This window comes from Salmo trutta, chromosome 13, assembly GCF_901001165.1.
Source record: "Salmo trutta chromosome 13, fSalTru1.1, whole genome shotgun sequence".
NCBI classification, from domain to species: domain Eukaryota; kingdom Metazoa; phylum Chordata; class Actinopteri; order Salmoniformes; family Salmonidae; genus Salmo; species Salmo trutta.
Window position 1 is genome coordinate 47,141,391 of NC_042969.1, and position 24,633 is coordinate 47,166,023.

The 24,633-nt window shown below is 44.9% G+C and overlaps 1 protein-coding gene across 1 annotated transcript in view; it reads left to right on the forward strand.

Annotated features, from left to right (window-relative positions):
* Positions 1 to 24,633, forward strand: part of rsrc1 (arginine/serine-rich coiled-coil 1) — a 185,393-nt gene that overhangs the window by 98,739 nt on the left and 62,021 nt on the right. Inside the window, exon 6 of the mRNA XM_029772271.1 lies at positions 3,998 to 4,049. Coding sequence (XP_029628131.1) covers positions 3,998 to 4,049 — 52 coding nt within the window. The remainder of the gene's footprint in view (positions 1 to 3,997; positions 4,050 to 24,633) is intronic.

Sequence of the window (24,633 nt, forward strand, 5' to 3'; positions counted from 1 at the left end):
AAATTCTTTGTGGGTCTGTGTGATCTGAGGGAAATGTGTGTCTCTAATATGGTCATACATTGGGCAGGAGGTTAGGAAGTGTAGCTCAGTTTCCATCTCATTTTGTGGACAGTGTGCACATAGCCTGTCTTCCCTTGAGAGATTGGTCTGCCTTCGGCGGCCTTTCTCAATAGCAAGGCTATGCTCACTGAGTCTGTACATAGTCAAAGCTTTCCTTAATTTTGTAATTAATTAAGTAATTATATTTTTCTTTTCTCATGATTTGGTTGGGTCTAATTGTGTTGCTGTACTGGGGTGTGGTCTGTTTGTGAACAGGTTAATCTCTTTGTAGGTGATGGCATTGTTATGGAAGGTTTGGGAATTGCTTCCTTTTTGGTGGTTGTACAATTTAACAGCTCTTTTCTGGATTTTGATAATTAGTGGGTATTGGCCTAATTCTGCTCTGCGTGCATTATTTGGTGTTTTACGTTGTACACAGAGGGTATTTTTGTAGAATTCTGCATGCGGATTCTCAGTTTGGTGTTTATCCCATTTTGTGAATTCTGGGTTGGTGAGCGGACCCCAGACTTCACAACCATAAAGGACACTGGGTTCTATAACTGATTCAAGTATTTTTAGCCAGATCCTAATTGGTAAGTCAAATTTTATGTTCCTTTTGATGGCATAGAAGTCCCTTCTTGCCTTGTCTCTGAGCTCGTTCACAACTTTGTGGAAGTTACCTGTGGCGCTGATGTTTAGGCCGAGGTAAGTATCATTTTTTGTGTGCTCTAGGGCAACGGTGTCTAGATGGAATTTGTATTTGTGGTCCTGGCAACTGGATCTTTTTTGGAACACGATTCTTTTGTCTCACTGAGATTTACTGTCAGGGCCCAGGTCTGACAGAATCTGTGCAGAAGATCTAGGTGTTTCTGTAGGCCCTCCTTGGTTGGGGACAGAAGCATCAGATCATCAGCAAACAGATTCTAGTAGGGTGAGGCTGGGTGCTGCAGACTGTTGTAGTGCCCTTGCCAATTCCTTGATATATATGTTGAAAAGGGTGGGGCTTAAGCTGCATCCCTGTCTCAACCCATGTCCCTGTAGAATGAATGTTTTCTTGCCAATTTTAACCGCACACTTGTTGTTTGTGTACATGGATTTTATAATGTCATATGTTTTCCCCTAACACCACTTTCCAGCAATTTGTATAGCAGATCCTCATGCCAAATTGAGTCAAAATCAACAAAGCATGAGAAGACTTTGCCTTTGTTTTGGTTTGTTTGTTTGTCAATTAGGGTGTGAATATGTGGTCTGTCGTACGGTAATTTGGTAAAAAGCCAATTTGACATTTGCTCAGTACATTGTTTTCACTGAGGAAATGTACAAGTCTGCTGTGATAATGATAATGTAAAGGATTTCACCAAGGTTGCTGTTGACGTATATCCCCCGGTCCTTGGTTCCAAATATTGGGGAAGATGCCAGAGCTAAGGATGTTGTTAAATAGTTCATGTATAGCCAATTGGAATTTGTGGTCTGTATATTTTATCATTTCATTGAGGATACCATCAACACCACAGGCCTTTTTTGGTTGGAGGGTTTGTATTTTGTCCTGTAGTTCAATCAGTGTAATCTCTCTCTCTCCCTTCCTCTTTCCCCCTCTGTCGTCCCCACTGTCTCTCTTTCTCGCTCTCTCTCTCCCTCTGTCAGTATCTCTGTTCTCCTGGCCATCGAGTAACTTTGATTGGAACTCGACTGGAATAACTGCCGTGCGGTGCCAAGCCACACGCTGTCTTGGCACGGGATCCATTTTCATCATTTGACATGTTTATTTAACCGTTATATTAAGCTCGGCATTTGTTACGAAACAAACAGGGGCCGGCTATTCTTCATATCATTTCTCTCTTTTCTTCCCCGTGTGTAAATACACATGGTGTTATATGGCAGAAGCCTCGGGGGCAGTTTAAAGAAATGCAAATGTTTTTTTTGGGGGGGGGGGGGGGGGATTTCATAAATGACTGTAACTAAGATGATTGAAATACACCATTATTATCCAGGACAACTTAAGCTCTGTGATGTTTCTGCCGACTGGTCGTTATGCATCACGACGAAGTGTTATTGTAATCACTGTTGCACTGGATGGTGGGGGGGTACTTGTTAGTGTTGTGGATACTTGTTAGTGTTGTGGATACTTGTTAGGGTTGTGGATACTTGTTAGTGTTGTGGATACTTGTTAGTGTTGTGGATACTTGTTAGTGTTGTGGATACTTGTTAGTGTTGTGGATACTTGTTAGTGTTGTGGATACTTGTTAGTGTTGTGGCAAGGAAACAAAACACGAAGTGGACTTAACTTCTTTAGGAAAACAGCCCTAATGTTGGAAACAAACATTATGTTGTCATCCAGAGTCACATTTTATTTATTTCCCAAGCTATAGCACACAATATTTTATATACAGCAGGTTTTTAAAGGACCAAAGAGTTTGGTCTGCTTTGTGTTTAAATTTTTTGCCATGGAAGAAATATTGCAATACTGGTATCGTCACAGTCCATGTGGGTGGGTGGGCGGGCTGGCGGGTGGGTGGGCTGGCGGGCGGGTGGGCGAGCGGGCGGGCGGGTGGGCGCCCTTGTGTGTATGTTTGGGCCCTGGGTGTTCTCCTGCCACTCAGTCATCTCTCCCAGTCTGATTGATAATTACAGCTGTCTGACAGTCCCCAGTCGTACTGAGTTTGATCCGCACTGTCACCTCCACCAACGGGAACAAAACCCTGCACCCCGCCACTCTCAAAGACCCACTCGGAGACTAACCCATGTTTTTTAAAAGGTGGGGAATATCAAGTTTCTTTATATCAAGAGATGTGGGGGGGGGGGGGGGGGTTGACGTGTTTGTCATCTAAGACATAGCCGAGTGACACTTTTACATTAAAGGGGGTCATTATATTTTCCCGGCTGCCACGAAAAGTGACGTTTTTACAAAGTGACAAGTTTACAGTTTGATAAATCAAATTTATGCGAGATGAGGAGAATGCATGGCGGGCTGTCAGCGGTGGGGCCCGCACCTCCCTCGCCCGCTAAATGATACTCCCAGGCACCACATTCAAATTTCATCCCATTAGCATTTAATTTCTCCTCTAATCCTACACATCCTGTGTGTGCGTGTGTGTCTGTTTGTGTGCGCGTGCGTGGCTTGCAGTAGAACGAGACCGCACCTTGCTTCCCAGAGAGCAATCTGAAGCGACGGGCCGGGCTTTATAACGCTTTCACCCCGATGACTATCATTCTTCCTTGACAATTAAGACTCCTCAAATCTAATAGCAGAGATATTGGAATTACACCCGGCCCTTTGAGGCATGTCAAAACGCTGCGCAGCCCGCCTCCCGATACAGCTGTCAAAGCAGTAAGCACACACACCTATGCACACACACATACACACACACCTGTGCATACGCAAGCACACCCATGTTCCCACATGTATACTCACATGTTCAAATTCACACCCACACACCCACTACAGGACAGAACTAGCATGACTCTTTTCTATCTCCCACTTAAATGTGCTCTGTTTTTCTTCTCTCGAAAGACTTGTTACTGGCGCTTTTCTTTCATCTTTCCTTTCATACCCCTTGAGTGCGTCGCTTTTCAGAGAGAGAGAAAAGTGCTTTTTATTTGGTGGTGCTGCAGATGCTCTGCCCCCAGTGTGCTGTTCTGTTGACTCTCGTCTGAAACCCACAATAAACGCTCCTCCGTCAAGTTCCAAGGGCCATAGGGGTTTAATCATTGTACTCCAAATAAGTAATAACCACATAACTGAAAAAAAGCTATTTATACATAAGGCTAGTTAAGTATTAAATGTTCACACCAGAGAATATGTTTCAGACACAGGAAGAAAAAAAACACAAAATATTTTTTCCCGTATTAATTGAAAAATGTATTGACAAATTATAGTAACGAATAAACACAATAAATTATAGCAGTGTTAAAGCTATCCAGTGTGATTCTAAAAAAAAAATTCTCTTCTCTCTTGCAGACACCTGCAGAACAGGCCAGGGCTCGACTCCAGCTGGTGCTCCAGGCTGCAGGTTAGTGGCTGATCCTAGTACAGTCCTTACACAGACCCTAGTACAGTCCTTACACCCTGTCCTGTATCGAGGATAATGCACAGATAATTACCTCTTCAAATGTACACAGCAATACTTTTATCCTTTTTGGTAATTTAGCAGACGCTATTAACCCGAGCGTCTTGAGTACATACATTCACACTTTTTCATTCTGGCCCCCCCCCCCCCTGTTTAGGGCCAAATAGCATTCTAGTTTGCTCTGTTTTTTTGTAAATTCTTTCCAATGCGTCACTCACTCACTCACTCACTCACTCACTCACTCACTCACTCACTCACTCACTCTAGCCTCCCCAGTCTCCACTACTTCCGGCCCATGTTCTTCCTGTAGGCGAGCGCCTTTCAAACATGCATAAGTCATATTTCATCATCTGAGCTGTGTGTACATTACACTCTGTATTTTGAGGAGTCATATTGTGAACCAGATGTGACGGGCTGAAATTGCGCAGAGGGAAATCACCACGACGTGTTTACAGTCAGGCCCCATGTTTTTTTATTTGAGAGAGAGAGAGAGAGAGAGAGAGAGAGAGAGAGAGAGAGAGAGAGAGAGAGAGAGAGAGAGAGAGAGAGAGAGAGAGAGAGAGAGAGAGAGAGAGAGAGAGAGAGAGAGAGAGAGAGAGAGAGAGAGAGAGAGAGAGAGAGAGAGAGAGAGAGAGAGAGAGAGAGAGAGAGAGAGAGAGAGAGAGAGAGAGAGAGAGAGAGAGAGAGAGAGTGTGTGAGTGCAATTAGGTTTGTGTGTGTGCGTCACAGGAAACATATGAAAGGCCCCAACAGCCATGCATCATTTCAGAACCACCCACCCCTCTCTGCTGCACAGGCCTGTGAAAGACATCCTAAACATCCAAGTCCCATACAGACAGACACATACACACACACAACCTAGTGGAACTTGTGACATCACACTTAATAGGGAGAGGGGGAGGTGAGAAAGGGGGGTAGAGAGAGGAGAGATGAGGAGGGAGTGAGAAAGAGAGGAGGAATAGAGGCAGGAAGAAAGATTGAGAGACAGAGTGCGAGGAGAAAGAGGGAGGAGGGAAACGAGGGAAAGAGGGAGGAAGGAAACGAGGTGAAGAGAGAGGAAGGAAACGAGGGAAAGAGAGAGGAAGGAAACGAGGGAAAGAGGGAGGAAGGAAACGAGGGAAAGAGTGAGGAAGGAAACGGGGGAAAGAGGGAGGAAGGAAATGAGGAGAACGAGGGAGGAAGGAAACGAGGGAAAGAGGGAGGAAGGAAATGAGGGAAAGAGGGAGGAAGGAAACGAGGGAAAGAGGGAGGAAGGAAATGAGGGAAAGAGAGAGGAGGGAAAGAGAGAGGAAGGAAACGAGGGAAAGAGGGAGGAAGGAAACGAGGGAAAGAGAGGAAGGAAACGAGGGACAGAGAGGAAGGAAACGAGGGAAAGAGGGAGGAAGGAAACGAGGGAAAGAGAGAGGAAGGAAACGAGGGAAAGAGAGAGGAAGGAAATGAGGGAAAGAGGGAGGAAGGAAACAAGGGAAAGAGAGAGGAAGGAAACGAGGGGAAGAGAGAGGAAGGAAGCGAGAGAGGAAGGAAGAGAGGAAGGAAATGAGGGGAAGAGAGAGAAGGCAAGGAAACGAGTGAAAGAGAGAGCGAGAGGATGAATGCTGGCCAGCCTTCCCAGTCTCTCCATGTTTTCCTAATTTCCGTTGGAAAAGAATGGTGCTGCTGTGTTGAGTGTCTGGAGTTGAGTAATTTGTGTTTATATGGCACTGTCACTGCTGCTGATCAGAGGCCTGTGGTTAATATGGAGTTAATATGGATACTGACACGGCAACACAACCTGTCTGTCTCCCCCTTAGAGTGCACTACTTTTAACCATGTTTTTCAGAAATCCTAATTGGATAATTCCCAGATCTCCTGGTCATTGCATTCTAATTCCAGCAATCTTCCAACTGGTTTTTCTGGGAATTTTGAAACACTACTCTGGTGGTCATAGGCTAGTAAGGCTGAATTAGTTAGCTTTCTCCCAGACACAGATGAAGACTTGTCCCCCTGTAAAACGCGTACTCATTAGATCATGTCCGTGAGTCTAGGACCAGGCTGAATCTTTGCCTGGAAAAGAGTCCGCAAGTGTCTTTTACGGAGGGCCAGGAGTTTTTCTTATTCCTTCGTCAGGAAGGGGAAAACTCTGTCTTCTTTATACTCTTTTGTGAAATGTACTTACTCTAATCCACAGTATTTACTTTAATGTCATCATCATCATCATTCCAGCCCCATAATGTTGTCTGGTGATTGTGTGTGTAGATCATAGGTTGACAGTGAGTGTCACTGGACGTGAACGTTACTCCTGAGTATCAGTGGATAGCAGGCTCCTATCGTCTCCCTGGCATCGCCTGCATGACCGTGTGCTAATAATGATGCCTGTCTCTAGTCCGTATGTGCGTGCGTCCGTGTGTGAGCTTATGTGCACATTATTACAGACTCACAGCCTACACCCCCCCCCCCCCCCCCCCCCAGGTGATACTAATGTACTCCTAATGCCAGCGGGCCGTCATAAAAAAAAACCCGGGTTTAAGTGCAGTTCACCTCTGGGCAGCAGAGCAGATAACAGACGGCCAGATGCGCACACACACAGCGTGTTTAATGCACCCACCGTGTCTCTGGCTTTCCTCTTCTCTCCACAGAACCACAACCGTAATGAGCCTTGTATGACCCAGTAGAAAGGAAGCCGGCCGCGGCACTCTTTTAGTCGACATTCTAATGTTGCCGTCATTCCTCTGACGCCTCGGCAGATTTGGCCAGGATCTTGGATCTCTCTCTCTTCTCTTTAATTTACTCTTTTTTCTCTCTCTGTCCGTCTAACTGGTGGTTATGCTGTGAGCTGGGCCATGCTTGGCTTTAGGCTGTGTTTCCCTCCATTCCTTCCCAGGCCTTCTCACCAAGGCAGTGGTTGCGTCTCAAACGGCAACCTGTTCTCCTATATAGTGTACGACTTTTGACCAGGGCCTATAGGCACCCTATTTCTTTAGTAGTGCACTATATAGGGAATAGGGTGCCGTTTGGGACACACAGTTTCTCTTGAGGTAGGGCCAGTTCTGACACCTGCACTGCTGATCCAATGGGCGTTCCACTTCCCCTCAGGTCAGAGAGGGATGACACACAGCTGGGCAAGTGTGTTTATGTGTGTGTGTGTGTGGGGGGGGCATGTGCATGTGCGGTACAGGTGTGCAGTGCGTGGAGTTGGACTAGCGTGGAGTTGGACTAGCCATTCAGGCCCTATCCTGCTTATCATCCCATCTCCAGGCCCAGCTGGGTCCCAGTATTGAGGATGTCCAGTGGTGTATTAGCTGTGACTGAACACCCGCCCTTCAAAGGATTTAAACATCTATTAGACTCTGGTTCATGCCATGGAGGAATTGCAATGAGTTGGGATTACGTTCCAATATCACCCTATTCCCTATATACAGTGAATTCGGAAAGTATTCAGACCCCTTGACATTTAGTTATGTTACTGCCTTATTCTAAAATGGATTAAATAAAATCTACACACAATACCTCATAATGACAAAGTATTAAATATATAAATGTATTAAAGAAACTGTTTAAATACCTTATTTCCATAAGTATTCAGACCCTTTGCTATGAGACTCGAAATTGAGCTCAGGTGCATCCTGTTTCCATTGATTATCCTTGAGATGTTTCTACAACTTGATTGGAGTCCACCTGAGGTAAATTCAATTGATTGGACATGATTTGAACACACCAGTCTATATAAGGTCCCACAGTTGACAGTACATGTCAGAGCAAAAACCAAGCCATGAGGTCGAAGGAATTGTCCGTTGAGCTCTGAGACAGGATTGTGTCGAGACACAGATCTGGGGAAGGGTACTAAAACATTTCTGAAGCATTGAAGGTCACCAAAAACACAGTGGCCTCCATCATTCTTAAATGGAAGAAGTTTGGATACCCCAAAACTCTTCCTAGAGCTGCCCACTTGGCCAAACTGAGCAATCGGGGGAGAAGGGCCTTGGTCAGGGAGACAACGTGGAGATAAAGAAATAACAGAAATATATTTATTAAATAAAGTATCCTGTATACAAATGACAATAATGTGTGTAGCCAGTAGTGTGAGTCGATGCATGCATAGATGGTGATAATGAGGGGTGTTGAGAGGTGCCAAAATAAACGAACACAAAGAATCCTCAAAATGCCACAACAAAAACCGAACGGTGTGTCTGCATGCAGAGAGCCACCTCGATGTTTGGGGGAAGGTGGATTTATCCTCGGGACACACCCGAGCCCAGGTGTGTCCCATTTATCTGACGACCCTCACAGCTCCGCCCACCGACATCCTATTAAGGAAAACAAGAGCAGAGAGAAAGAATTCGGCAGACAGTGGGAGGGTCGTCCAGAAGGACAACCATCTCTGCAGCACTCCACCCATCAGGCCTTTATGGTAGAATGGCCAGACGGAATCCACTCCTCAGTAAAAGGTACATGACAGCCCGCTTGGAGTTTGCCAAAAGGCACCTAAAGACTCTCTGACCATGAGAAACAAGATTCTCTGGTCTGATGAAACCAAGATTGAACTCTTTGGCCTGAATGCCATGCGTCACGTCTGGAGGAACTTGCCACCATCCCTACAGTGAAGCATGGTGGTGGCAGCATCATGCTGTGGGGATGTTTTTTAGCAGCAGGGACTGGGAGACTAGTCAGGATCGAGGGAAAGATGAACGGAGCAAAGTACAGAGAGATCATTGATGAAAATCTGCTCCAGAGCACTCAGGACCTCAGACTGGGGTGAAGGTTGACCTTCCAACAGGACAACGACCCGAAACACACAGCCAAGACAACACAGGAGTGGCTTCGGGACAAGTCTCTGAATGTCCTTGAGTCGCCCAGCCAGAGCCAGGACTTGAACCTGATCGAACATCTCTGGAGGGACCTGAAAATAGCTGTGAAGCGACGCTCCCCATCCAACCTGACAGAGCTTGAGAGGATCTGCAGAGATGAATGGGAGAAACTCACCAAGCTTGTAGCGTCATACCCAAGAAGACTTGAGGCTGTAATCGCTACCAAAGGTGATTCAACAAACTACTGAGTAAAGGGTCTGAATTATGTAAATGTGATATTTCCGTTTTTTTATTTAAAACAGTTTTTTCTTTGTCATTATGGCGTATTGTGTAAAGATTGATGAGAGAGAAAAATTAATTTAATGCATTTTAAAATAAGGCTGTAACGTAACAAAATGTGGAAAAAGTGAAGTGGTCTGAATACTTTCCGAATGCATATTCAAACCCCTTCACTTTTTCCACATTTTGTGGAGTGGGGTGCCAGGGTGCTTGGTGGGACACAGATATATTATGGGGGTTGAGGTAAGGATGGATCCTACTATTTAGGTATGGTCTGGTGAATTTGGTGTAATGTACACACACACACACACACACACACACACACACACCAACACACACTAAACATGGACTATTCTAGGGTCCATCTGCACTGCAGGCCCTGACTGATCACCAGAAGCTAGCCCTTGTAATTATAATGTCAGTGTAATGAGCATGGCCTGTCCTCACCCATTCCATTAACTCACTGTTTACACTGTGTGTGTCTGTGTCTGTGCGTGCATATGAGCCATTCATGTGTGTGTGTTTGTACTTGTGTGCATGCATTTGTCAGTGTGTGTGTGTGTGTGTGTGTGTGTGTGTGTGTGTGTGTGTGTGTGTGTGTGTGTGTGTGTGTGTGTGTGTGTGTGTGTGTGTGTGTGTGTGTGTGTGTGTGTGTGTTTATGAATTTGTCACTACATTAGGAGCATCTGTTGTCTCTTCTCCATTCACCCTTTTAGCCGCTGAGTGGATACTCTAATTGATAGGGAAGCACATGCAAGATGATGACAGAGTCCAAAAATGAACCATCTCCCGTTCTCACCCTCTCATTCTTCTGTATATGCCATCTCTCTCATTGTCTTTCTCTCAACTTGTTTCTCTCACTCTGTTTCCTCCCATCTCTCTCTCTCTCGCTCTCTCTCTCGCTCCCTCCCTCCCTCTCCTTTTCTCTCCCTCCATCGCTCGCTCTCTGTCTTTGTTCCAGTGAGTGTGGTAGAGCAGATGTTGGAGGTTTGTGAATGTTAATGTCCTGACGTCGTCGCCTGCCCACCGTCACATAAGCCCCTGCTCTGTCCTCCTTTCCTCCTCTCCTCTCTGAGCGCCCGCCAGTCTTTCGCTCTCTCTCTCTCTCTCTCTCTCTCCCTATTGCCTCCCCAGAGATCCTTAAAGCCACCCGCTCACTCTCCCTCCCTCCCTCCCCCCTCCTCCCCCCATCCTCCCCTCTGCGTCTCTCTTTGTCACTCGATGGACTCCAGGACTCTCTCTAGTCAGTAGAAAGCAGATCATCCCCTGGCTAAAGCCTCTCAGGCCTTTGTTGAGTGGGAGCTCTGTGGGCTCTGTGGGCCTGTAATGAGCGCTCTCGGCTGGGCCGCTGGCGCGCTTAATGCTCACTGGGGCCTGGGGGGTGGTAAGGGAGGGCCAGGAGGTGGGTAGTAGGGGGGCAACACTGGCCCCCTATGAAAGAGCTGGAAAGATATGTTTATGGGTCACTTCCTGCCTGGCCTGAGCATTGGGCTGGGGGGGGGACGGGGGGGACTTCATCCACACCCCTTGTTTTTTCGGCTATTCCCCTCTCAATCACGCGCACACAGACACACACACTAATCTAATCAATTCAAGATTCAGAGGATTTATTTTTTCTCAAAAACAATGTGTGTGTGTATGTGCGCACGTGTGCCCGATAGTCGCGTTGTGTGTGTGTGTGTGTGTGTGTGTGTGTGTGTGTGTGTGTGTGTGTGTGTGTGTGTGTGTGTGTGTGTGTGTGTGTGTGTGTGTGTGTGTGTGTGTGTGTGTGTGTGTGAGAGTGACAACCAGGTTCCCACATATGCCCTGTGCGGCGTAATATTTCTCCCCTGTGTCTGTGTCTTTGCCCACTAATCCCCAGTGTCAACATTAGGCCTTTAGATGGCCTTCTGTTGCTCACTCCCCTCAGACACATGTGCCTCTCTTCTCTCTATTCTACTCTCCACCCAGAGTGGCTGTCAATACTCCTTCTGAAAGACACACCAATACACACATGCACGTGAACACACATATGGGTCTTATATGGGTAAATAATGGGGCCAATGTGTGACATCGGGATAAACATTTCAAAATAGTTTGAAACAAAATTGAAAAAGGATTTTGATGCAGTTCCACATGTGTACTTAGACGAATAAAAGTGAATATATGCAAATAACTTCACCTATATTTCAACTGCGTAGAACTATACGTCCTTTAAGCAGGGTTCATTCAGACATTGGCATGTCAAATTCAATGAATTTTAGGGACTTTTTCAAGCACTTTATTGTCATTTTCAAGGACCTCAATGTTATATAATTGTACAATTTATATAATTGTACGTATAGGGCCTAATATAGAACCCTCCCCCAAAAATGCATGCAGAAAGTCCAAAAAAGTAATCCATTACCACTTTAAAAACAATGCGTTTTTTTTAGGCCTTGCCAATGCATTGATATTCAAATTAGCATTGCGTTCTAAAATATGTGAGAATAATATGGACATTGCCTAAATAGATTTGATGCATGCATGGCCATTTTTCTGAAGCTTATGTGGCCGACGCAGGCACACGTAATAAAGCCATGAATAGCAGTGACATTAATCTCACCATTTCAATCTCACCATCCCTGTTTTTATAATGACAAAGTGACCAAAAAACAGGTTACTTTTTTAAATGGAAGGATTTCTATGGAAAGCCAAGTTGTAGACAACATTCGATGTTGTCGTTCTCATCATAACCACACGTGGTTTTACCGCAACAGAGTAGCGCAACACCCTTCAATTGAAATGGTAGGAAACAAACAAAAGTGACCATCGCTCACAAAAACGTATCAAAAATGCTATCACAGATAATTATAAGGGAGCAGGAGAACTTATAAATTGACAACAATTATTACAAGGACTTTTCAAGCACCAAATTGAGGAAATGTCTGATTTTCAAGGTAGGCATATTCCAGTACTTGAAATTCAAGTTCAAGTAGGCTACTTCGAGCCAAATTGCAGGTGTGCCATGGAAAACAAAATATATTTGTCATGTTGTGAATAAGCACACTAGGCTATGTACTGTAATTTGATGTCATAGGAATAGCGTTGGGTGTTGTGCAGTAGTTTATTCTACTCAATTGCGCACCATAGACTTGGTGTCCAATCCGAGGCATGAAAACATGAACACGTTACTTTGACACTTTCCCTGTTAAATCCAATGTGACCCTGCTGTAAATCAAGAGGAGAACATCAGATGGTCAACATCAGTTGGCTAGGGATATTAGATCCAACGTGGATCCATGCACAACTGTCTTCAACAGCGTAACGAATGAGACACCAACATATTCTGGACATTCCTCACTAACACCTTTTTTCCAGCACTTGGGGTGTCCGCGCATGCGATGCAATATCACAACAGCTGTTCATCACTTGACTGTAATTCGGAAAATTTCTTGCTGGATCAGATGATGATGTGTGAAAATATCAACCGTAAATAACTGGACACAAGTATTATGCATAATTATTGAAGAACCACATTAATGACAGTATCAATTTCAGTTTTAAGTATCAAGTTAAGGTGACTTTCGGTTTGAAGCAGTCGATTTTCCAATCGCATTTATTATTTGTGATTTGCATACCCATGAAAAGTGTTTTCACCCCGTAACATAAGGAGACAGAAAATGTTACACAGCATTCATGAGATCTCTATATTAAAACTGTCTGACAGCTAGATCCAGCATTCTTAGTGTTTTATGGCAGTGACAATTTACTCTGCCATAAAAATAATGTTTTATGTCACATGATTTTGAAAAATCTGTCAAGACACCAACCATGACAAAGTTGTGAATTTGATTGACTATAGATATGAGCCCCCTTATATCTTAATGTAATGACATGAAAAAAACACTTATCAACAGCTTTAACAAGTTGTCCGGTGTAGGAAATCCTCACTGTACCCTAGGTTATAGAGAGACCCATATGTGTACGTGTACACAAACACACATACGCACATGACGTACACATGCGTGTACATCATACACAGATGCGCATGCACAGGCATGGACTCGTACAGGCAAACAATCAAGTAATATCTCCCTCTCACACTAAGACATGCGCATAGACACATGCACACCAACACATCCATGTACACTTCGACACTTGTCCTCCCTGATCTATCAGCTCCTCTGCTGCATTAAGGCTTGCGTCCTAAATGGCACCCTACTCACATAGTGCACTACTTTTAACCAGAGCCCGGTGTGTGCCATTTGGGACGCAGCTATCAGCTTCCACTCAAATAAACTTCTGCTCGCTAGTCCCTCCATAGCCCCTCATCAATAGTTCGTGTTTGCAGAACACCCACTAAGGACCCAGTGGGGTTAAAGGTCATCAAAACCTTTTTTTCTCAATTGGAACCATTGATGACAGAGAAAACAAACACTCCTTAAGATCTCTTCAGAGGAGAGTGGTGAACTTGGCAGCGGCCGTACCTCACTGCTAGTGGTATAGCTAGCTATAGTTGGAACACTAACACAGTCTTTCACAGCCTGTGTGTGTGTGTGCGCGATTGTGTGCGCGTGGACGCGTGCATTAAGCAGACAGGTCTTTAAATGGGAAAGTTGGGAGTCCCCTACTTCCCTTTGGTGATTTGCGATTGAAACCAAAATAGGTGGCGAAGCAGTAGCAAGACACACACACACACACACACACACACACACACACACACACACACACACACACACACACACACACACACACACACACACACACACACAGGGCTATATAGAGAGCAAGGGCGAGGCTTAGGGGCATGTGATTTGACTAATTCTTACACAGTAAATGGGAGCATTAGGGGTCTCGGGCCCCTCCAGGGGTCCTGTGGCCCGCTAGCAGGGCCCGAACAGATGTGGGCTGAACAGACCACATACATTGAGGGGTGTCACCTCACCCCCTTCTAGAACTAATGGGCTAATTCGGCGCGTTTAGGCAACTGCCGCCCTTTGTTGAGGAGCGGGGTGAAGGCGAGAGGGGACTGAAGGGAGCGGTAACTAAGACGCTAAGACACCACTAGGACGGAGCGTCTCTCTCTGTTCTCTTCTTTTTTAATTTAACTCCCTTTACATCCATCACCCTCCTCCACATACAGTACCAGTCAAATGTTTAGACACACCTACTCATTTTTCTTCATTTTTACTATTTTCTACATTGTAGAATAATAGTGAAGACATCAAAACGATGAAATAACACATATGGAATCATGTAGTAAGCAAAAAAGTGTTCAACAAATCAAAATATATTTGAGATTCTTCAAAGTAGCCACCCTTTGCCTTGATGACAGCTTTGCACACTCTTGGCATTCTCTCAACCAGCTTCATGAGGAATGCTTTTACAACAGTCTTGAAGGAGTTCCCACATTTGCTGAGCACTCGTTGACTGCTTTTCCTTCACTCTACGGTCCAACTCATCCCAAACCATCTCAATTGGGTTGAGGTTGGGTGATTGTGGTGGCCAGGTCATCTGATGCAGCACTCCATCACTCTCCTTCTTGGTCACATAGCCCTTACACCGCCTGGAGGTGTGTTTTGGGTCATTGTCTTGTTGAAAACAAATGATAGTCCCACTAAGCGCAAATCAGATGGGATGGCGTATCACTGCAGAATGCTTATAGCCATGCTGGTTAAGTGTGCCTTGAATTCTAAATAAATCATCATGTCCCCAGCAAAGCACCATCACACCACCTCCTCTGTGCTTCACATTGGGAATCACATGCAGAGATCATCCGTTCACCTACTCTACATCTCACAAAGACACGGCGGTTGGAACCAAAAATCTCAAATTTGGACTCATCAGGCGAAAGGAACGATTTCCACCGGTCTAATGTCCATTGCTCGTGTTTCTTCGCCCAAGCAAGTCTCTTCTTCTTAGTGTTGTCCTTTAGTAGTGGTTTCTTTGCAGCAATTCGACCATGAAGGCCTGATTTACGCAGTCTCCTCTGAACAGTTGATGTTGAGATGTGTTTGTTATTTGAACTCTGCTGTGAAGCATTTATTTGGGCTGCAATCTGAGGCGCAGTTAACTGTAATGAACTTATCCTCTGCAGCAGAGGTAACTCTGGGTCTTCCTTTCCTGTGGCGGTCCTCATGATAGCCAGTTTCATCATAGCGCTTGATGGATTTTGCGACTGCTCTTGACACTTTAAAAATTATTGAGTGTTTCCGTATTGACTGAGCTTCAAGTGTTAAATTAATGATGGACTGTCGTTTTTCTTTGCTTATTTTAGCTGTTCTTGCCATAATATGCACTTGGTCTTTTACCAAATGGGGCTGTCTTCTGTATACCACCCCTACCTTGTCACAACACAACTGATTGGCTCAAACACATTACGAATGAAAGAAATTCCACAAATTAACTTTTAACAAGGCACACCTTTTAATTGAAATGCATTCCAGGTGACTACCTCATGAAGCTGGTTGAGAGAATGTTACGAGTGTGCAAAGCTGTCATCAAGGCAAAGGGTGGCTACTTTGAAGGATCTCAAATATAAAATATATGTTGATTTGATTCCATTTTTTATTTCATAGTTCTACAATGTAGAAAATAAAGAAAAAAACCTTGCATGAGTAGGTGTCCAAACTTTTGACTGGTACTGTACATACGCACACACACACACACACACACACACACACACACACACACACACACACACACACACACACACACACACACACACACACTCACGCACTATCACACACATGCACATACACCGAACATACACACACTTTCCTCTACCTTTTTTGCTTGTCAGTACATTTTCTATCTTCACCATGTCCCCATATCACAATCATACAATTCCATCCCCTTCTCTCTGTCGCTCTCTGTATAGCTGAAGCTGTGTGATTATTAGCTGCACTACACTACTCTGGACATGGTTGTCACAAACTTCAGACAGTAGTTACCTCACACTCACAAGGTCTGTGTCCCAAAAAGGCACCCTTTTGCCTACAGTATGTAGTATACTACATTGATCAGGGCCTGGTCAAAAGTAGTGCACTATGCAGGAAGGAGGGTGCCATTTGGGACGCAACCAGGGATTTTCCCTTGAAGGTATGTCCCCCTCCTACCTTCCAAATGCAGGAGAAGCCCATTGTAATAACTGTAACTATGTCATCATAACAGTTTGTACTAGTCGTATTATTATCATCGGGAGAGCAATTCATCTGAGGTGTGGTGTTTGAACAGTTCGGGGGGGGTTTCCCCTTACATGATGCTCCATATCTGAACTCCACACTTCACCTGAACAGTCATGAGGTGAAAAACAAATTATGATTATTGTAGCTAATAACTTTAAAAAATAACTTTGAATTGGAGCTGTTTGAGTTTTGAGAAGACCAATCACACACATTCAAAATATTGTCATAATCAGTTAGTTATTGAGTATATACCTGAACTGAACTTTCAGACAAGATCTGAAAAACAGATTCTGATTATTATACAGGTTTGTACATTAACTTTTCGATAGGGTCAGGTGTCCTGTCAGAGTTTTGAGAAGAGCAATAGTAAGACACACAAGTCTTCACATTCAAAATATTTTCATAATCAGTTTGAGTTTGTTCCAAGGAGAGAGGACATACAGTCATGTTTCAACCCAAAGCCATTGAATAAAGAAGTTCCAATGTTTAGTTGCTAAATCACACAGGATAGTTCCCGGTTAAATATATAGCAAGCGATTTGATTCAATGCTCTTTTTTCAGTTTCCTTAAACCAGTAATTTCGCTTCATTCCCCTAAGTGACAACAACCCAAGCTACATTGTTTTTCTGCCACCACATTTGTCCCAACATCCCCAAAAAAGCCCCTTGACGTCGGAATTCCTACTTTCCCGTCAGTTAAAGGCTCGTTCTGTGATTATTTTAAAGGATAATAGAGGAGTGACAGTCTGTAATTTGTGGCCTGTAACCATTGATCAGGCTGGATTTATGTGCCATTACCTCACTGTTCCAGTCAACAGTCGTAATTATGCCCTTCAAAGGGGAAGTGCTCAGCCCGCCGCGCAGCCCCACCAAATACCTGAATAAGCTTTTATCAAAGAGGCTGGGGGGGCACCCCCCCCCCAGACGCACTTAACCGAATTAGACTGATTGAGATTGACACTGTGGCACATTGACTGATACCCATATGGAGGGATGGGTGGGTGGATAAAGGGATGGATGGGTGGAGGGATAGCGGAATAGAAGGATAGAGGGATAGGATTCCGTAATAGAGTAATACGGGAGGGAGGACTGGGAATAGCTGGTTTTCATCTCCTGTTGTGGAATGACAAATCACATTTTATTTGTCACATGCACCGAATACAACAGGTGTAGGTAGTGGTTACTTAATTGTTCAGCAGTCTTATGGCTTGGGGGTCGAAGCTGTTAAGGAGTCTTTTGGACCTAGACTTGGCATTCCGGTATTGCTTGCAGTGTGGTAGCAGAGAGAACAGTCTATGACTTGGGTGACTGGAGTCTTTGACAATTTTTTGGGCCTTCCTTTGACACCACCTAGCATATAGGTCCTGGATGGGAGGAAGCTTGGCCCCAGTGATGTACTGGGCCATATACACTACCCTTTGTAGCGCCTTACTGTCGGATGCCGAGCAGTTGCCATACCAGGCGGTGATGTAATCCGTCAGGATGCTCTCGATGGTGCAGCTGTAGAACATTTTGAGGATCTGGGGAGCCATGCCAAATCTTTTCTCCTGAGGGGGAAACGGCATTGTCGTACCCTCTTCACGACTGTCTTGGTGTGTTTGGACCATGGTAGTTTGTTGGTGATGTGGACACCAAGGAACTTGAAACTCTCGATCTGCTCCACTACAGCCCCGTTGGTGTGAATGGCGGCGTGTTCGCCCCTCCTTTTCCTGTAGTCCACGATAATCTCCTTTGTCTTGCTCACGTTGAGGGAGAGGTTGTTGTCCTGGCACCTCACTGCCAGGTTTTTGACATCCTTTGCTATAGGTTGTCTCATTGTTGTCGGTGATCAGGCCTACCACTGTTGTGTTGTCAGCAAACATAATAATGATGTTGGAGTCGTGCTTGGCCAAGCAGGCATGGGTGAATAGGGAGTACAGGAGGGGACTATGCACGCACCCCTGAGGGCCCCCTGTGTTGAGGATGAGCGTGGCAGATGTGTTGTTGCCTACCCTTACTACCTGGGGGCGGCCCGTCAGGAAGTCCAGGATCCAGTTGCAGAGGGAGGTGTTTTGTCCCGTGGTCCTTAGCTTAGCGATGAGCTTTGTGCGCACTATGGTGTTGAATGCTGAACTGTAGTCAATGAATAGCATTTTCACATATTTGTTCCTCTTGTCCAGGTAGGACAGGGAAGTGTGGAGTGCGATTGAGATTGCGACATCTGTGGATCTGTTTGGGTGGTATGCGAATTGGAGTAGGTCTAGGGTATCCGGGAGGATGCTGTTGATGTGAGCCATAACCAGCCTTTCAAAGCACTTCATGGCTGCCGACATCAGTGCTACAGGGCGGTAGTCATTAGGCAGGTTATCTTCGCTTTTTTGGGTACAGATACTATGGTGATCTGCTTGAAACATGTAGGTATTACAGGCTCGGTCAGGGAGAGTTTGAAAACTCAGTGAAACATAAGATATTACAGTTTTCAATGTGCCGTTGGTAGGATAGTCTCGAACGGAGCTCATCCAGTTTATTCTCCAGTAATTGCACGTTGGGCAGTAGAACGCATCTCAGAGAAACAGTATATCCTTTGTGTCAGACTCATTAAAGAAAAAATCTTTGTCCAGTTCGAAGTGAGTAATCGCTGTTATGATATCCAGAAGCTCTTTTCGGTCATAAGAGATAGTAGCAGCAACATTATGTACAAAATAAGTTACAAACAATGCGAAAAAACACACAAAATAGCACAGTTGGTTAGGAGCCCGTAAAACGGCAGCCATTCCCTCCGGCACCATTCTGTGTACCAGAGGTTTTATGTCAAATTGATTCCTCTCTTTGTTTTATGAGTGTAGTATCCACACTACACAGACGCTCCTGCCCGCTCTCTGAATCTTGTGGTTATAGAGTGATTGTGTTAGAAGTTGATATGATAAGGATAGGTCCTGGTCAAAAGTAGTGCACTATAGGGAATAGGGGGGCATTTGAGATGCAGCCTGTGCCTTTTTCAGGCTCGTTCTGTCAAAGAGAATTAAACAGATTTGTTTCTTTGTGTATAATAGAGTTGTGTGTTTCTTCCTTGAGAGTACACTACGTATTTCTGTATTTTCCGTTTGTCAGGCTTGGTGCTTTCATGATTGCCATAATTTCCGTCATCCCATCAAATGTCATGTAAATTGACATTTCTTAGGCATTCACACAAATAAACCTAAATTTACCCTGATGTAATCACTTTCCGTAGTTTCAAGTAAGGCAGCGTTATTTTCCTGGAACTCCATCTCCCTTGTGTAAAGTTGTGATGAAATTTGCCGTTTAACTTTTTTTTGCGGAGGGCCCCTTGTTTCGGAAATGAGAGGAGGAGGAGGAGGTGGATAGATAGATGAGCGGTAATAGAGGTTGTTAAGCACTTTAGAAGAGAGGGAGAAGAGTGTGTGGGGGGGGAGAATGAGTGGTGATGGAAGCCATCTCTTTCTTCTGTTGGCAGATTTCAAACAGCATCTGGTGAGCTCTTGAAACAGAACGTTATGAGTATGTTCCAATCCAAATGGAATAATTTCTCTCTGCCCATCCCCCCTCCCCTCTCCTCCTTCTCCTCCCCCTTTTTCTCTTCCTCCTTGTTGTCGGCATTTAAAGCCACATGTTAATGCCGCCCGCTCTCTCTCCCTCCTTCCTCTCTCCCTCCTTCCTCTCTCTCCCTCCCTCCTTTCTCTCCTCCCCGCTCTCGACATGTACACATTTCCGTAAGAGAACGAAAATATTTTTTAATTTGCTACTTTCCATAATTTCTGCAACATATGGTCTAAACGATTTCGATGCAAATGTATGTGCTAATTATTTGCAGACAGAGCCTGAAACAGGGCTGCCATTGAAGTGGAATGAAAGCAAATTTGAAATCACCTTAAATTTTGCTAACCATTTACTGTTAAGTAAACTTTGAGAAGTAATTTAATTACATTGGACCGCTGGCAGCTAGAGGCGGTGGCTCGGGGGCTTTTTGGGTATGGAGAGGGTGGGGGTTGTTTCTGAAGGAGTTGTAGGGAGGCGTAGTTTTTGGGAGGGCTTCTAAAATGGACACGCTGCTCTCTTAACCCGGAAGCTAGCTCATGTGTCGGCAGAAACACCATTCAGCTTGCAGGCGAAGTCCCCTTGGCCCAACTCTTCCCTAACCCAGGACGACGCTGGTCCAATTGTGTGACGCCCTATGGGGCTCCCGGGTCACTGCCAGCTGTGACACAGTCTGGGATCGAACCCGAGGCGGTAGTGGCCCCTCAGTACTGTGATGCAATGTCTTAGACCGCTGCGCCACTTGGTAGGCCCCCCAAACCCCCCTTTGACTCAATCCCACCATACCACCACAGTGTTGGCAGACATCTCTGCTACCTCTCCCTCAGCTGTATATGGTACCACTACGTTTTGTTGTGGTTGTAATCCGTTTTTTATTTTACAGCACTCTGTCTGCCCTGCCCTGCACTCTCATTCCTGGTGTATGTGTGTCTGTGTGTGTGTCTGTCTGCGTGTGCTTGTGTGCGTGCTTGCTTGTGTGGGTGTGCACTTTTGGCCCAGGTAGGCTCTTGTAGGTTCTCCCATTCCCTCTGACGGGGCAACACCCATGTGGGTGCTAACCTAAGCTCTTTACGGCCTGTCCGTGTTTCATTAAACTGGAGAAGAAGAGAGAGCGAGAGTGAAGCAAGAAGCACCATGTGGGTAGGCTTGCATGGACAGGCCACTGGTCAACTTGCCTAGTTTTGCATGATCCCCCCCAAAAATCATCTAACTTTGTTGACACATTAGCCGACCATGTAACTCGCTCACCCACTGAGTTCAATGAGGCAGACATGGTTGAAAGTTTACGGTGGGGGAAATAAGTCATGGATCTTGTTTTTCATTAATAACGTAAAAATCGTATTTTTAAAATGTTTTTTATATATATATATATATTTTTTTTACAGTTCAACTGTTTGTGTTCTGGTAGTTTGAAAAGCACCTCCTTCACACTAGCTCTATTATGTACAGTACAGGGCGAGGGTGAGGAGGGTGTGTGTGTGTGTGTGTGTGTGTGTGTGTGTGTGTGTGTGTTTGTGTGTGCACGCGCACAATTTAAGTAATAGAAACCTCTTTATTTTAGTTAGCATCAGACCATTCATCATCACTTTATTTAAATATGGAGAAATAATTGTGCCATCCCCAAACCATCGCTAATGGCCTGGTATTCCGCCCGTGTGTTTTCTTTGTTGATCGCAATGAACGAAATTAGAATAAACAAGCGTAATCAGGGTCTGATTAATGGAGCTGTGTTCTCAGCGTCGTCCCTCATCGGCGAACACCTGATATCCATCTCATAAACAAATTGTGTTTGACTAAATGGAGAAATTAAATGACGCATTTGATGAGTTTATGATTGACCCCGTCCGACTTGCGCCCCATTACTCGCTGTCTCTTAGGGCGCAGGAACTCGGTGACTAATGTACTGTCAGAGGAGACTGCACAGGATTTATCACAGCCGGCCCCCTGATTAATGGCAGCCAAACGGCATTTTAATAATTTTATGATTGTGGCAGAGAAAGAGCGTGAGAGAAAGAGCGATATGAAGGGTGAGAGGTGAAAGAGAAAGAAAAGGAAGAGGTGGAGATAGAGGGAGGTGGATAGAAGGTAGAAAGAAACAGGGAGATGGAGGGAGAAAAGGAAGAGGTGGAGATAGAGGGAGGTGGATAGAAGGTAGAAAGAAACAGGGAGATGGAGGGAGAAAAGGAAGAGGTGGAGATAGAGGGAGGTGGATAGAAGGTAGAAAGAAACAGGGAGATGGAGGGAGAAAAGGAAGAGGTGGAAAGAGAGTGGGAGGTAGAGAGAAAGAGGGAGCTGGAGGGAGAGAATGGGAGGGTGCGCTCCTCCCAGATGAAATGTTTTGTGCCCTTGCCGGCTGAGCAGACTGAGGGATGATTATGCGATGTAGAGCCACATGAATCTTTCTCGGCTTGAAAAGTATTTCATACGGTCGTTGAATGAATTTTTCCCCTCATTATTGTATTTACATTTTTTTTTCTCACTGGTGACAACAAATTGGCAACAAATCTGTGGAAACATATACATACAGCACGAGAGAAACGTGAGAAGTCAACCTCCAAACTCTGCTTAGTCTCTACTGTATTTTGGATGAGTCTATATTTGGCCTGTTAGGTAAAAACTGCGGTTGTTGACTTTACGAATACGCATTAATAAACAATTTATAAGTAGTTTACGTACCATTAATAGATTAGTACTTGATGAGTACTCTTGTATATGTAGTATAAACATTATAAGCATTTATAAGTATTTTCTGGAAGTTATTATTAACTGTTTCTTGATTGATCTGAAGCACAGAAAGATAAGAGATGGTTACATTCAATCACTCAGTCCAAATCTCCCTCTGTGGGCCTCTATCAATACACCTGTCATGTATTAGCCTCACACCCTACGTGTGTGTGTGTGTGTGTGTGTGTGTGGTGTGTGTGTGTGTGTGTGTGTGTGTGTGTGTGTGTGTGTGTGTGTGGTGTGTGTGTTGTGTGTGGTGTGTGTGTGCGAGAGAGAGAGAACTAGAGAGAGAGCGAGAGAACTAGAGAGCGAGAGAACTAGAGAGCGAGAGAACTAGAGAGCGAGAGAACTAGATAGAGAGAACTAGATAGAGAGAACTAGAGAGAGAGAGAGGGAGAACTAGACAGCGAGACAGAGAACTAGAGCGAGACAGAGAACTAGAGCGAGAGAGAGAACTAGAGCGAGAGAGAGAACTAGAGCGAGAGAGAGAACTAGAGCGAGAGAGAAGAACTATAGGAGAGAGAGATACTTAGAGAGAGAGAACTTAGAGATGAGAGAGAGAACTAGAGAGAGAGAACTAGAGAGAGAGAGAGAACTCGATGCGAGCGAGAGAGGAACTAGAGATGAGAGAGAACTTATAGAGAGAGCGAACTAGAGCGAGAGAGAACTAGAGCGAGAGAGAACTAGAGCGAGAGAGAACTAGAGCGAGAGAGAACTAGAGCGAGAGAGAACTATAGAGAGAGAGAACTATAGAGAGAGAGAACTAGAGAGAGAACTAGAGCGAGAGAGAACTAGAGCGAGAGAGAACTAGAGCGAGAGAGAACTATAGAGAGAGAGAACTAGAGCGAGAGAGAACTACAGAGAGAGAGAGAACTAGAGCGAGAGAGAACTAGAGCGAGAGAGAACTAGAGAGAGAGAGAACTAGAGAGAGAGAGAACTAGAGAGAGAGAACTAGAGAGAGAGAGAACTAGAGAGAGAGAGAACTAGAGCGAGAGAGAACTAGAGCGAGAGAGAACTAGAGCGAGAGAGAACTAGAGAGAGAGAACTATAGAGAGAGAGAACTAGAGCGAGAGAGAACTAGAGCGAGAGAGAACTAGAGCGAGAGAGAACTATAGAGAGAGAACTAGAGCGAGAGAGAACTATAGAGAGAGAGAACTAGAGCGAGAGAGAACTAGAGAGAGAGAGAACTAGAGCGAGAGAGAACTATAGAGAGAGAGAACTAGAGCGAGAGAGAACTAGAGCGAGAGAGAACTAGAGAGAGAGAGAACTAGAGCGAGAGAGAACTATAGAGAGAGAGAACTAGAGCGAGAGAGAACTATAGAGAGAGAGAACTAGAGCGAGAGAGAACTAGAGCGAGACAGAGAACTAGAGCGAGAGAGAGAACTAGAGCGAGAGAGAACTAGAGCGAGAGAGAGAACTAGAGCGAGAGAGAACTATAGAGAGAGAGAACTAGAGCGAGAGAACTAGAGAGAGAGAGAACTAGAGCGAGAGAGAACTAGAGCGAGAGAGAACTAGAGCGAGAGAACTAGAGAGAGAGAACTATAGAGAGAGAGAACTAGAGAGAGAGAGAACTAGAGCGAGAGAGAACTAGAGAGAGAGAGAACTAGAGCGAGAGAGAACTAGAGCGAGAGAGAACTAGAGCGAGAGAGAACTAGAGCGAGAGAGAACTATAGCGAGAGAGAACTATAGAGAGAGAGAAACTAGAGCGAGAGAGAACTAGAGCGAGAGAGAACTAGAGCGAGAGAGAACTAGAGAGAGAGAGAACTAGAGAGAGAGAGAACTAGAGAGAGAGAGAACTAGAGCGAGAGAGAGAACTAGAGCGAGAGAGAGAACTAGAGCGAGAGAGAACTAGAGAGAGAGAGAACTAGAGCGAGAGAGAACTAGAGCGAGAGAGAACTAGAGAGAGAGAGAACTAGAGAGAGAGAGGGAGAACTAGACAGAGCGAGAGAACTAGAGAGCGAGAGAACTAGAGAGAGAGAGTGAGAGACTCATAACCCCAATCTTTAAGAACGGAGACAAATGTGACCCTAACAATTAGAGACATTTGTGTGAACAGTAA